A 14,966-nucleotide genomic window follows, 5' to 3' on the forward strand; every position below is an offset into this window, starting at 1 on the left:
AAAATTCAAAGATAAAATTAATGGGAATTTCCGGATCGTGACCACAGAGCATTATAACCCCTGCTGAGCATGGGGCCCACTAGGGCTGTATTGGTCACATGCCCATTAAACAGTCCTTACCCACAAGCTTCCTCCTTCTCTTCCACTCACATTCACTCTTTCCTCTTCCTCCCTTGATCCTTCCTTTTTTCTAATGACTTTTAAATTATTTGGATCAATTGGTGAAGTTCTATGGCATGCCTGTTACTAGCAGTTGGCTACACTGAACACATCCAAGTTTTTGTGCCTGCTTTATCAACTTTTCTAAGATTCTTTCACCTGATGTGAAGGAGTCTAAAATACATTTAAAACAATTAAGAGCCCCCCGCCCCCAGAGCCAACATTCACACCTCTTAAAAAAGTACCAACCATGTGAAAAGGAAACCAGAAGCAAAGAGTTGTCGGTTCAATGAATTTATTTTATTTAAAGTTTCCTGGAAGGAATTCAGGTTGCCAAGGTGATTCAAAGGGCAAAATGCCCGGTCACAATTCTCCCTTTGAGTGGAAGAGGGAGCGGCAAACACAGATAGAAGAAACAAAACCCATCTCCTCACCCTGTGTCTTCTTCTCTCCTGACCCTCAGAGCAGCCATTTTGGAAGTGGCAACATTGAAACCCAGGCTGCTTCCCAGAACCTCTGCACCTGCCTCTTCTGGACCTGGACCAGCCAAGCCCAGTCAGCAGTTCCCCTGGGGGCTGAAGTGTCACACACTCCAGAACTCCAACCCCTTTTCTTTTGTCTCCAAAATGCCCTTTGTCCTGAATTTTCCAGGGAACTTCTTTGTCTCTACACCTAGCTCTCACTTAGACAACACTGTCACTGTATCTCCTTTTCTCTGATAAGAAGATACTCCCAGGAATAATGGGGAAAGCTGTCTTTACTGAGTGAGCTTTGTGTGCACTGTTCCAAGCATCTCCACGTACCAGTTCATTTCATCCTGACAAGAACCCTATGGGGTAGGTCCTCCTCTGATCCCCATTTCGTAGAGCAGAATATGGGGGCATACAGAGGTTAAGTAACTTGCCCCGGATGATAGCCAAGAAGTGACATAGCAGGACAGACAGCCTGACTGCAGAGCCCTTGCACTGCTACACCATTCTGTCTCTGATAAAAGGAACCCCATCTGTTTATTTGATCCTTCATGTTCATACTGGAGAAACGAAAGTAAAAACTCCTGTTTAGGCTGCAACTGCAGTAGCAATGATGTGATTCTGGCCAAACGAGACCTTTTTCAGAGTGAAATATGAGGTCTTTAAAAGCCTCTGCTCCAAGGGTTGCCATGGTGCACCTTCAGAGTCTTTTGAGGGGCCCGAGAGAGCACTAGTCTGTGAGCTGGGGCCTTGGCTCACTGGTTTCCTGGCAACCACATTTCCTTCTTGGCAAGCTGTGTCAGGCAAAGGTAGGCTCCAGGCCTGGGAGGCCAGAAAGGGTCACGGAGACCAAGAAGCACCAAGACAGAAAGAATGGGATGGTGCCCAGAAGAGCCCTCGGGAGAATGAAACGTGGGTTTCCACTTGGGAGAAATGTCATTAAACAGGGGGAGGAACAATATTGTACAGATCCTATTCTTATGGAGCTCTGGAATTCTGCACTGGATGACCAGATGAGGATTGTGGATTTATTTCTTTGTTTTCTGTCATATTTGTTTTGTTTCTGTTCATGGATAATTCATACACTTGCCTTCATGTGCTCTGAAAACTGCTGGGAACTACTGAGTGCTAGCCATTGTCACTTTACACCTCATGAGAGAGGGTTCATAAGAAGCCTTGTGTGATAAAATGATTTATAATAAATATATATATGGTCATTCAGATTCCTGAAAATGCTTCAGAGCCATAAAGGTGAAATGGGTGTCTTGTTACTAAAGTAATGGACTTTTGGGCCCCACCCAAGGGTGGGGCTGTTGCCAGGAGGACCAACCACCCGATTAGAGGGTTGGAACTGTCAGAAGCCCCACCCAAAACCTCCAGGGAGGGGAGAGGTTGAGGTTGAATCAGCCCAGGGCCTGTGACTTAGTTAATCAGGACAGTGTAGTGAAGCCTCCATAAAAAAACCCAAGGGGGCAATTTTTAGGCCTTTCTCAGAGAGCTTCCATGCTTGGGGAACCAGAAGGTTTCCATGTGATATCAAGCCAGACCCCAAAATCCATGAGGACAGAAGCTCCTTTCTTTGGGACCTCGTTCTACGTATCCCTTTAACTGGCTGTTAATTCCTATGCTTTATTATATCTTTTCATAAAATGGTAAACGTTAGTGTTTCCCTGAGTTCTGTGAGCAGCTCCAGCAAATTAATCGAATCTAAGGAGAAAGTCACTGGAACTTCCAACCTGTAGCTGGTGAGTCAGAAGCACAGGTAACAGCCTGGAGCTTGAGACTGGAGTCTGAAGTGGGGAGTGAGGGGCAGCCTTGGAGGACTGAACCCTTCACCTATGGAACCTGATGCCATCTCCAGAGAGACAGTGTCAGAATTGACTCGAATTCTCAAACACTCTTAAAGACCTTGCCACACACACACACACACGCACACACACACACACACACACACATACACACACACACACAAGCTGAACTCACATACAATAATTTTGCTGCAGGCAGACTGCTAAAAAACAAGATTCCAATGTTCTGACTGGAGATACTTTTTATTCTAGGAGACCTTCCAAAGGGTCTTAGTGGGAGATTTAGGACTAATTGGTTATTTGCTAACACATGTCTGGGGAATTAGTGCTATCTGGCTTCTTCTTAGAGGGAACTCCAACCTCCTTTCTTCTCTTGGAAGCAGTGGCCAGTTTGCATCGCTTGTCACAAGATGGTGACCAGATAAATGCGAGGCTAGGATTTTAGGTCATAAGCCAGAGCCAGATGCATCAAGCTGGGAATGCAGCTGTGAGGGAACATCTGCCAGTCTACACAAGGTGAACATTTGAAAGTTGAGAGCCTGGGGCTAACCAGATAAAAAAGGTACCTAATAGCCTAGCTTAAAGTTTGAACCATCTTCATGTTTAGCCTCTTTGGACACAAGCTTTACTGGTTGGCCTGACTCCAGAGGCCACTGAACCCCAAAGCCTGGGGCTGACTGCCCTGGAGAGCTAGTGCAAAACAGAAATTGGGGGGTTGGGGCATGAGGCATGCTGACCCTCCGCTGCTGAGCTACTTCATCTCATAGGTTCTCTAATACCAGAGGGAAAAAAAAATCTCCTTTCCTGCTGTATTACTGTGTAGAAAGGGGCTGAATTCTGCTTCTGGCTGGCTGACAAGATGAAGGTCTCCAGGAGGGCTCTATCTTGTCCTTCCTAAATGTCTGACTGGGAATCTTTCTGCTTAAATGAAGCCTAGCAGAGAGTCACTCTCAATAAATATTTGCCGAACAATAAATAAATACGTGAGTAAAACAGCCTTACAAACTATGAGCAAAGTCAAAGAGAATACTCATCCTTTTTAGCTTCTCTCTCTTTTCCTCATTACCTTCCTCCTTTTACTCTTTTTGCTTCTTTTTTTATTTGTATTCACCCCTACGTGAGTCCCTGTTATTTTCTCCTTCTACTGCACCCCTTCCTCTCTATAACCAAGTGCTGGGGAGCTGACCTATGAGGCCACTTAAACTTAGGTTGCCTCTCAAGACTGCAGTTTCCTAAGTGGGTCGGCCTTTGGTTCCAGGATATGGATTTCGTAAACTTGACTTTCTCTTTGTTTACTTTAGGCTTAGTGGCTTTGTAGTCCTCCTCTTATCAAGCCCTGGGAGAGATGGCCTGGGTGCCTGTGTGGGTACCGGTGTACTTGGTCCAGTGACAGCCTCTGGTGCACTAGTTTCTTTACCTGTGAACTGGATGGTGGGACTAAATGATTTAATATGGTCCCTTTCAGCTCTAAGATTCTTTCACCTTATGAACTGGACCCACGGGTATATGACATTTATCCGTTGTCATTCTGAATATATTCAGGGTAAAAGTATATTTGTAAGATTTTGACAGTCCAAAAAGTTGACCACAGATCTTCACCATAGGAAGGAGCAGGATTCCATACTGGACCAAACGAGTCTCAAGCACTAGAGGCTTAACGGTTATATTAAAGAGCTAGAAGGGTGTGTGTGTGTATGTGTGTGCATGTTTAATTTCCTTAACCACATAGCCACATACTGAATGAACAAACATGAAATAGTTATATTATATTAGTGCAGTTCTTTTCTTTCTTTTTTTAATTTTTTTTATTATATTATGTTAGTCACCATACAGTACATCCCTGGTTTCTGATGTAAAGTTCGATGATTCATTAGTTGCGTATAACACCCAGTGCACCATGCAATACGTGCCCTCCTTACTACCCATCACCAGTCTATCCCATTCCCCCACCCTCCTCCCCTCTGAAGCCCTCAGTTTGTTTCTCATAGTCCATAGTCTCTCATGCTTCATTCCCCCTTCTGATCACTGAAAAAAAAGTACTTCTAAGGAAGATTCCAAAGAAACACATTTTTCTAGTAAGCAGAGGAAGGAGCTAGTGGTGAGATTTGAGGGGCAGTAGATACCTGCCCCTCTCACTGACCTGCCATCATATCTATTCTAGAATTCCTACTATTAGAAAAACCTCCCTGGTATTAAGGCATTACCTTCCTGCAAGTCTCAGGTAAGCGAACAAATGGTGTTTTACAAAGAAAACCTAATAAGCCATTAATCTCATTGATTTGAGATGGGTAAATTTATTGGATTGAATTCAGTGAACACCTCTTTGAGGAACTAAAACTCAAAAAGATCCATTCTGGGTCTTGAGAGACATCTACATGAATAAGGTACGTTGCCCTTAAGCGCACAGTCTAGAAGGGAAGAAATAGCCATCCCACTGCTTGCAACACTAGTCCTAGACATAAGAAAGTACTAGATAGGCAACTCAGAGGGAACAATTCTGAAAGGGAGCTCAACAAAGAAGGCGGCATTCAGTTGGGTCTTCAGGAATAAGAAAGAATAAACAGAAATTCTTCAGGTGGAATGGATGATGTGGTGAGGGCAAGAAAGGTTTCACCAAAAGAGAAGAGGGTGACTGATTAACGTGGAGACAGAATGAATCTCTGTGATGTATTGGAGGGATCATTCATATTTTGGTGTGATTGGAGTAAAGCATATATGGGCTGAAGAGGAGAGGTCAGCGGGTAGGGAGTGGTTGTTTACAACAGTAGGTGCTAGCCCAGGGAGTTTGTTCTGTACCAAAAAATGGAACTCACTGAAGGTTTTTGAGCCAAGGACCAAGAGTGACCATAGTAACTGTTTTGGTGGATTAACAGTTGTGTTCATACATTCCTTTGGGATTTGTAGAAAGAATAGTTGGTGGCAATGTGAGAATACAAGGCACAAGGCAAGTGCTGAAAGTAGGAGTACAGATGCTGAAACTGTTCAGATGAGAGATGGTAGAAGCTTGATCTAAGGAAGTGACAGTAGGTGTGCAAAATGATCTCCATTTGTTCTTCTGGTTTTACTCTCCCATCTTTTCCATTCTGCCCTTCCCTTTAGCCTGTATGAATTGCATTAAATGGGCTCCCTTGCCCTATGGCTTCTGGTTGGGTTTGGCCAATGAGTGACACTGACAGGAGATGGGTGTAGGAGGACAGAGATTGGGATGTTTATTGTTCAGTTCTTTCTCTGCCGCGCCACTGTTTGGTCACTCCATCAAAGGCTATACCTGCTGTCCTTGGCCCTCTCCTACAGCTCCAGCTTTTGCTATGTCTTAGTAACCACCCCCTCCCATGCCCTCTTAGGCCCAGATGCCCTAATGGTACCCTGCTGTGGTATGTGAATAGCCTTTTCAGGAATCTCTGCCCAATTTATCCCATCATGACGGGGCTATGCTTCCTGCTGCGACACCAACCTGTACAGTGGGGATAGAAAGGAGGTGATAGAGATATGACAGCTGAGGAGGTAGAATTGAAGGGTCTTGATAACCAACTAGATATGAAGGTTGATAAGGAAGGAGTGTGGACCACACAAAGTCCTGTGGCTTGGGCTATTAGGAGGACGAGAATGTAATGGGAAGGGAAGACCACGGGTTAAGTTTAGACATGTCCAGTTTGAAGTGTCTGGGAAATGATGTGGAGATGCCCAGGAGAGCTAGAAATGTGAGTCTAGAGTTTCAGAGAGAGGTCAGATTTGAGAATCTTCTGAATAGAATGATAGTTGAAGCGATGGGCTTTCTGAGGAAGAGAGGAAGAAAAAGACTGGGGACTGAACTTCTGCAGGGTCTCCTGGGCAGACGGGAGAGGTGATTGAGGGCAACGGGCCCACAGGAAGGCACCACCAGCTACCAAGGCACCTAAGACATGGGGCAGAAGCCCAACCCCAAATCACTTCATGGGCCTAATGCTTCCAATTTTTCTTGCCTTGGTTATCTGGGTCAAATACAGAGGCTTTCTTATTTTAAGGTGCGATAGCTTTAAACATGGTCTCATATGATCCAAGAGAAAAGCAGGAAGTTTGGGGAAAGGAATAAATGACAACGGGAAATAGACTCATTCATGTGGCAAAACTGTAAAAAGAACACAATGCTGATCCTGTGCTATAAATGAACAAGAAGGCCAAAGGAGGCAAGTGTATTCATGGTTTCAGCTGACATTTGGAATTACCCTTAGTCTTCTTTGCAGATTAAAGGGCAGGGCACACCACTTCTGAATTTCGCTGCTAACCACAAGGACAGAGAGGGTGCATGGTTGTCCTACAAGTGTGATTTTGAACCTTTTAGGGCTAGTCACCAATCTTCATTGAGGAATTGAAGAAAGTCGGGGATGACTTCCTCAGAAAAAAGTATGCTAACATATTCACACACTCACACATAGCATATTTCATACAGTTGTAGGGGTTTTAGAAGGGACCTGTCTTGTTAATCCTTTTTACCCCCAATGCCAGATACATAGTAGGTACTCAAGAAATATATATAAAGCAATTGAGTAAACAAATGAATGATGCAGAATGCTTACACCAAATCATGGCCAAAATGCAAGTATCTCAGGTAGGAGTAGATAAGGTTTTAGCATCCATTAGTATGAATACATTTATCATAGCAGTTTTCAACCCTCCGTGCACATTACAATTCCTGGGGTGAAGGGAAGCTTTAAAAAATATGGATGCCTGGGCTCTACCCCAGAACAACTGGCTGAGAATCTAAGGGTGTGGGGCCTGTGTATCGGTATTGCTTAAAAGCTCTTCAGATGATCTTAAAGTGCAGACAGGACTGAAATCAATGTAGCAGGTTAAAAGCCCTATCATTTAGTAGAGAGAAAGAATAAGAAGATGTGGGTATAATAATTAAGCTGTTGTGGAGGAAATCAGGAACCATAACAAAAACGGTTATCTATTCTAGTTACCTAGCACATTACATATTGCTGTCATACGCACACATGCACACTCTCATTCATACCCCAAAGATGCATTGACAGTTACGCCAAGAGGGATTGGTGATTTTTCTCAGATCAAAACCAGGTCTGTCAATGCAAACAGATTTTCTGAGTTGAATACTGAGTGTTCTTTTCATTTTGCCAAATGGCTTCTTTGAGGATAAGGGCAGGGGTTCCCACCCCTGAAGAGTCCAAATCAGAAGGTCTGGAGTGTGGCCTGGGAACCTATCATTTCACGAGCACTGTGGCTGATTCCATTGCAAGGGTGGGACTAGAGCAGCAGCTCTAAATTGGGGGTGGGGTGGAGGACGTGGGAGCAGAGATGTGAGCCCCATCCCAGATCAGAATGCAAGGGTGATGAGGGTGAACACAGGAAATGCTTGATTTGGATACCACTTCCACCTCAACGGAGCCCCAGCACACACAGTTGCCTAGCCAGAGGACTGGCCCCGGGCAGGGACTGGCATGAGGGGGGCGGGGTGGGAGGTTAGAGACTGAAAGTATGTAGGAGGATGCTACAGCAGGTGGGGATGACAAAACAAGTTTTGCTCACTTCGCAGTGCTGCCCAGGGGTAGTCCTGGTACAGAGTAACTGGAGCCAAAGTTGGGGGGACAAAACCAGAGCAGTTTCCAAATCACTTCTGTTTCAATTTTACCTCAGGCCTGAAAGTGCCAGGTGCCCGTCTCTGGCATGCTTGGCATGTGAAACAACTGGGTGAAACCACAAGTAGGGCAGGCAGAAACGCCTCTCACAAGGACCCTGGCGGCAGCTCAGCAAGGGTGCCTTTATTGGGCTGATAAACAGTAGAGGTATCTCTGCTTGGGTATCAGAAGACAGAATGGGCTGGCAAGTTTGTTGAAACAATGCATAATACTACTCTCCTCTGAAGGATGGAGTAGATGACTCTGAGTTCATCTATTCCTCTAAAATAGAAAGCACATCTATAAATGTTAGCTATGGGCATTCTTTCACCTTATTCTCACTTTCCCCTTCTTTGCGCTATAGATTTTGTGGGCCTATTCCGACTTCTTTGGTCACGTGTACTGAGATAGACTACCTTTTGTGATCATGGGTAGCGTTAAGAGGCATGATTTTCATTGCTCAGCAGAGAACTGAGGGTCACCTGGAATAACCCTGCTTTGGAGGATTTGGAAGAAGAGAGTTATGGTCCAAAGACTTTGAAGGGATTTCCCTAACAAAACTTTGAAGGTTTATGCTGGTGCACCGTGAGCTACTCAGCAAGCATGAGGATGGAGAGAGAAAGAGAGCAAGTGAGAAAGGTGTTATGTGTGTGTGTACGTATATGTGTACATGTGTGTACGTGCTTGCGTGTGTGTGTGTGCATACAACAGCCAAAGCAGGCTCTCTTCCCCCTCTGTGTCTTGGCCCAGTTTCTTCTCCACAACTGATGCACCCAAATCCTCCAAAATGACAGGTTTGCTGTCGCCCTTTGGATCTGAAGGGATGGGAGGAGGGCAGCATGAATCTTCCTTGCTCTAGCACACATATAACCTCCATATCAGCTGCACCTTTGATAATTCCATCTTTCAGGTCTGACACACTCAGAGAACTTGCAGCATTGCTTTATACCATCTAAACTTGAGACAAATCTACTGGCCAATTTCTCACCTGGACTGCCCAGTGGAGAGCTGTTTTGAAGTCTTTATCCACAAGAGTAGGGTCTGCTCCCTTCTTCAGCAGCATTTGAGTGTGCTGAGGCTGGTTGTGGAAAGCTGCCCAGTGAAGTGGTGTCATTCCCTACAAAATCACAGTCAGAAAGGGGAGAGGTGAGCACAGGCTATCAGGAAGGAAACTGGAGCTCACACTGTCTCCCCAGACCCAAGGGCCATTACCAGATACATTGGTTGCTGCCTGTCAGTTCATTCATTCCTTAAGCCATTCAATCAACAGATATTTATTGAGGTTCTGCTTTGTGCCAGGAAAACAGGGATGGAGGATACTACAGAGAATTAGATAAACAAGATCCTTGCCCTCATGGGAACTGTAGTGTGGTAGAGGAAGACAGACAACAAATGAAATGAGCAAAAGGATTTTCCAGATTGTGGTGGTGTGAGAGAGTAATTGTGGGCTTAGTGACTGTTCTACATGGGCCTCTATGAGCCAGACTGGGGGAACAGAGCAGCAAGCGCCAAGCCACAGAGGCAACCACTTGTGACTGGGGTCACGCTAAGCTGCCATATCCCACCACAGGGGGAGGGGCATTGTTTTATGGCAGTATCCCCAGTGGCTACAATAGAGACTAGATAAATAGCTGTTGAATGAAAGAATGAATGGAGACAGAGAGAGAGCCATGTGAAATGAGTCTGGAGAGGGAGGCAGGGCTGATCCTGGGGTGTGGGATGGGGGAGACAAACTCTGTATGAACCATTGAGATTTTATTCTAAAGTCAATGGAAAGACAGTGAAGGGTTTTAAGAGAATGTTGACATGATCTGATTTACACTGTTTAGAAGAAATCACTCTGTGGCAGCTGGGATGAGTCCATCTGGTGAATTTCAGCTTCTTTCAGAGCTTAAGGTCACATGCTTCAGTCATCATTTAATAATACGATGAGCTTATGCTGGGAAAGGTAACCATGAGGACCCAGTATTATTTGGGAGTGTACTATGAAAAGAGGGCCTCTTCTTCTTGCCCACACCTCTCAATTACACAAAACATCTCTAAAATGATTAAGATGCTTGGTAAAGGGGGTCAAGAGTATGGGCAGCTTTAAAGTTCTTTTCAGAATCATCTCTGCAGATAACATAAAGGTAAGAGTCTAATACTTATTGATCCAATGGTCTTTATGAGATATTATGTAGATTATTTCACTGAATCCTCCAATCTTCTGAATTAAGTACTGTGCTGAAGTCCACTATGTGTTCACCAAACTCTATGTCCTCTTACTCCAGGGCACACAGGGTACATTCCCCAGCCTCCCAGCAGATAGGGGTGGCCTTGAGACTGAGTCCTAATCATTGCAATGTGGACAGAGGGGGTAGAAGCCCCTAGAAGGCCTGCCTAGAAAACAAAACCCATGCAGTCTCCCACACCTTATCTCTTTCCTCATCCAACAAATGAAGGCAGAGAACAAGACTGGATAAGATGCCAGGATCGGGTAATAATGAAGCCTGGCACCCTGACTGATGAGGGAGAATACAGCTACCCTGTCAACCAGGATTGGACTATGATTCTAGCAAGAAAGAAGCTTTTACTGTGTCAGGCCACTGAGATTTTGAGTTGATTGCTACAGCAGTTGACCAACTCGTCTGACAGGTGCTGCTGTCCTTCTCGTTTTATAGAAGAGGAAGCTGAGCTCTGGAGAAGTTCCCAAGTCTGTGAGTGAGCACGGAACTGAATCTAGGGTTTGAGGTTTATGGGGCACTGGCATTAGAATGTTAATCCCCTTGACCAGTTTGAAAATTTTAAATCATTATATTATGGTCTGCTTTCAAGTTGCAAGTGTCAGTAAGTGAGATATGCTCTTGAGGATATTTCAAGAAATTGGTTCCATATGGAAAAGAATGCTAACGTAAAAGCAGAGGAACTTCTTGTTCTTATTCTGACAGCTGAATATTTACTGAGGATTCAGAATAACTCAGCACATTCGAGTAAGTCCTCTTCATTATAAATGTGGCCCATTGGAACTAGAAATCTGGACTCAAGGAAATCAGATTATTTTTATTATGCATGGATTTCCCCTTCCCAGTGCTGAGTCCCATTTGCTTCAGACTCACTGGCTTCATCATGAAGTGCTACCAGTATTCAGAGTTAAAGACATCAAAGAAAATTTGAAGCTATTGCAGTGTAACTTCATGAGGGTAGGTCCTTGTCGGCTGTCTGAAGCCCTAGAGCTTAGAACAGTGTCAGGAACATTGTAGGTGCTAAGTAAGTTGTTATTTAAATTGAATGACTTCTTAACTGTCCTTGATGGAATTTTTTTGCTGTTGTAAAATCTAGCTTTGCTTTTAAAAACTACATAAATAAAAAAAGGCAAAATATGACTTCTCCTTTATAGAAAATCAATTTGTCTGATACGGTCATTGTTACCAACTCTTCAACTGAAAGCTGGTAGAATTTTTGATCAGTTCTCCAAATAGGTATATGGCAATCACTCTATGCATAGGCATGATTTACTGATATGAGAACCAAATGTGAAAATATGGTTATGGATTAAATTCTGATTATGCTCTGTTAATCCTTGTCTCCTAAACACAACTGTTAAACTTCTAGAGTTATTTCCTTAAAACAACCCCACCCCCTGCCAAAAAAACCTTAAAAGCCCAACTTCTGCATGCTTTGGAAAAGTGGTGGGGTGGGGAGGAACACTAGCATGTTTTATATACCTACTTCCTGTCAAGAAATTTATATATATTATCTCATTGAATATTTATATAAATAACACAATCCTAAGGGATAGGCATTTGTAGGCCCATTTTACAGGTGAGGAAGCCGAAACACAAGTTAAGTAATTTGCCTAAGGCCATGGGTACACGCCATAGTTGGGGTTTGAATCCAGGTCTCTTCAACCCTGGAGAATAACATTCTTCCCACACATCATGCTGGTAGGCTTTCATTTTGGAAAGGAGCTCAAATGTCAGAGAATTCTTTCCTTTGTGATTTTAACTGGATTCAGGGTCATCTAACTTTCTGGAATGGTGGTTGTCATTTGCATAAGGGTCTCCATCCTATATTATTATTTGTTGTATTTGGCATTGCCTCAGCTTGCCACAGCTGGCAAGTGTTTATTTTTCTAAGGTATTGAACTATATATTTTCTCCCACCCCACACCCTAGAATTTGGGTAATCATCTGAACCTAAATCAAGACTTGAGTCATTCCATTCCTTCTTGAAATAATAATAATTATAAACACACACACACACAAACATACACACAGTTTATATTACACTATAACAGGTTGCAAACAGTCAGTCAAGTCAAGGGAACTTTTCTGCTGCTGCCTTTTCAATTGGGCTAGTGAGAAATAAAAATAAATCCCCTTAGAGTTAGTAATATGAAAACCAAAACTTTCAAAATCAGCTTCAGTACAGGCCCTGGCATTGCACAACATACTTTGTTTAGGAAAGTAGACTTTTTTTCTACAACTGCCTCCTTCTCTTTCCTCCAGCTTCTGGGGAGCCGGAAGCCATCCCTGTTGTGTTGTGTGAAGTTAAGAGCACAGCTCTCCAGAATGTTTCAAAGGGAAACGTTCAGTTTTAGTTGGCTTCAAATCCATTTTGAGATTGCTGATAGGACTTAGTTTATGTCATGACTGTTGGGTGCCTAGCAGGTTGCTTTGGAAAGGTGCTCTCATACAGATGAGTAATTCTGTGCCTTGAGCCTATGTCACCGAAATTTTATTTAAGGGCTTACAAGTCCGATCAATGTCTCAGGACTCCCCCCCGCCCCCAAAACCACTGTAACTTCTGTGTTTTCTGAACCAGAAATCTGGTTAAATGCTCAGGATGGCACCTTTAGACCGGCGTTAGCAGATGCTGAAAGGCACAGAAAGAGAAACGTATGATGTGGCCAGGCACTTGCTGTACCCCTTAACTTGGTACCATGGGGGATAAAATTATAGCAAGTGCTGAGAGGTCAGCAAAAACAACCTAGGTCCTTCAGAGAATCTACATCTTCTAAAGGATCTAGAATTTCACAGAAGTCCAGCTTGGCTCTGGTTGACATTTTAAAATTCACATACTATTAATCACATATGATGACTACTCCTCACAAAAGTTGTCTTCTCTAGACAAAAAATAGGAATAAATGATGTGATTTAAAAATTTTTTAAAAAATAGATGGTTAGAAGTTCAGGAATGAAAGCCATTTCCTTTCATTTTTATTTTGAAAATATTTTATAATTACAGATCACAAAGATTAATAAATTATTTCATTGTCTTTGTTTTAGAGTTTTCCAATCTGGACAAGTTGTGCACATCATAACAGCCAAAGACTATAACTGAAGACTAAAAATGATTAGATGTTGGATTTTAGGACAGTAGGAATGGCTACTAATGATGATATTCTTTAAAAATGCTCACTCTCTCCTTTATAATAATGACAAAAACGGTGTATTCAACAAAAACATAAAAATCTTTAGGGTGGAGATTTTTTTTTTATAATTTACATGAGACCCTAACACAAGAAATGCAATGCAGAGTAACTTACGCCACAGAAGTAAAAGGACAAATTTTAACAAGAACAAACTTCTAAAACAAAGCATTTAGAATAGACACCTAAGCTGTTGTATTTATTTTTCAACTAAACAGAACATCTACACTCTGCACTAAACTGTGAACTATTAGAGCAGGAATCAAGCCCACATGAGACAAGGTAGGTACCTAAATATATATATATTTTAAAGATTTTATTTATTTAGTTGACAGAGATAGAGACAGCCAGTGAGAGAGGGAACACAAGCAGGGGAAGTGGGAGAGGAAGAAGCAGGCTCCTAGCAGAGGAGCCTGATGTGGGGCTCGATCCCATAACGCCGGGATCACGCCCTGAGCCGAAGGCAGACGCTTAACCCGGTATCTAAATATTTTTTAATGAATAAAATGATGATTTTCCTATTCCAAGTAGATCACCTTGGGAGGCCTACAATTATCCCACTTGTTGATCAAAATGTTTTTGGAAGATCTTTTTTTGGAATATCTCCACTACAGCAGGGGTTCTAGCCATGGACAGAAATCAGGCTTTGCATGAGCTTAGATCAAATAAATAAATTAATCTTTACAGTCACTAACTTCAAATTGAAATTTAGCATCTTCTTTAAATATGAATATAGGCAACCACCGTTAACAATACCTGTGACTTTGCCAATGATATAAATCACAGATACTTCTGTATTGCATTAATTAGTGCAGCTATCTCAAAATATTGTTTGTATGCATCACTAGTACAGTGTTATTGGTCCTGCCGCTAAATCTTATTTAATGCATTAACAAGCAAGCTTGCATATCACCATTACAAATTTGATCTTTATAATATTTTGATAACTGTTTTTCAAAATAACTGGTTTCTTTTGTAATCCTACATATTTTATTTCATGTAGTTTCAAACATTTTTCTGCAGACGGATCCTTCAGCTTCACCAGCACACCAGAGGTGTCCACGTCATAAAAATGGACAAGGACTCCTGGCCTAGAGTCCACAGTACACTTTTTGAAGATCCCAAATGATATAACATGTTATTTTTTTGAGGTAGATTTTGGCAATAATTAAAAGTCACCCGGAGAGTCAAGTCTGGTAAATAAAATGGGTAACTAAGTTGGGTCAACAAAACAAAGAAAAAGGGCCAATAAAATAAAATATGACTTTTCTTTAAATTTAATAATTCTCCATCTATAAACATAAGTACATATCTGGGGTAAGGGCTCTACTATGTGCAAGTTACTGAGCTAGAGTCTAGGGATTTGCATGAGCTTACATGCAAATGTAAGATATAAAAATAAAAAAGATATGGCCTGGAGCTCCTGGGTGGCTCAGTCGTTAGGCGTCTGCCTTCGGCTCAGGGCGTGATCCCGGCGTTCTGGGATCAAGCCCCACATCGGGCT

At 42.8% G+C, this 14,966-nt stretch overlaps 1 protein-coding gene across 2 annotated transcripts in view; it reads right to left on the minus strand.

The window, feature by feature from the left end:
• Positions 1-14,966, minus strand: part of ANKRD55 (ankyrin repeat domain 55) — a 369,279-nt gene that overhangs the window by 18,661 nt on the left and 335,652 nt on the right. For both annotated transcript variants that reach the window (XM_057307266.1, XM_057307265.1), the window contains one exon: positions 9,041-9,169. In XM_057307266.1, coding sequence (XP_057163249.1) covers positions 9,041-9,169 — 129 coding nt within the window. The remainder of the gene's footprint in view (positions 1-9,040; positions 9,170-14,966) is intronic.

The sequence above is a fragment of the Ursus arctos genome, unplaced genomic scaffold (genome assembly GCF_023065955.2).
Source record: "Ursus arctos isolate Adak ecotype North America unplaced genomic scaffold, UrsArc2.0 scaffold_5, whole genome shotgun sequence".
In the NCBI taxonomy this organism is placed as follows: Eukaryota; Metazoa; Chordata; class Mammalia; order Carnivora; family Ursidae; genus Ursus; species Ursus arctos.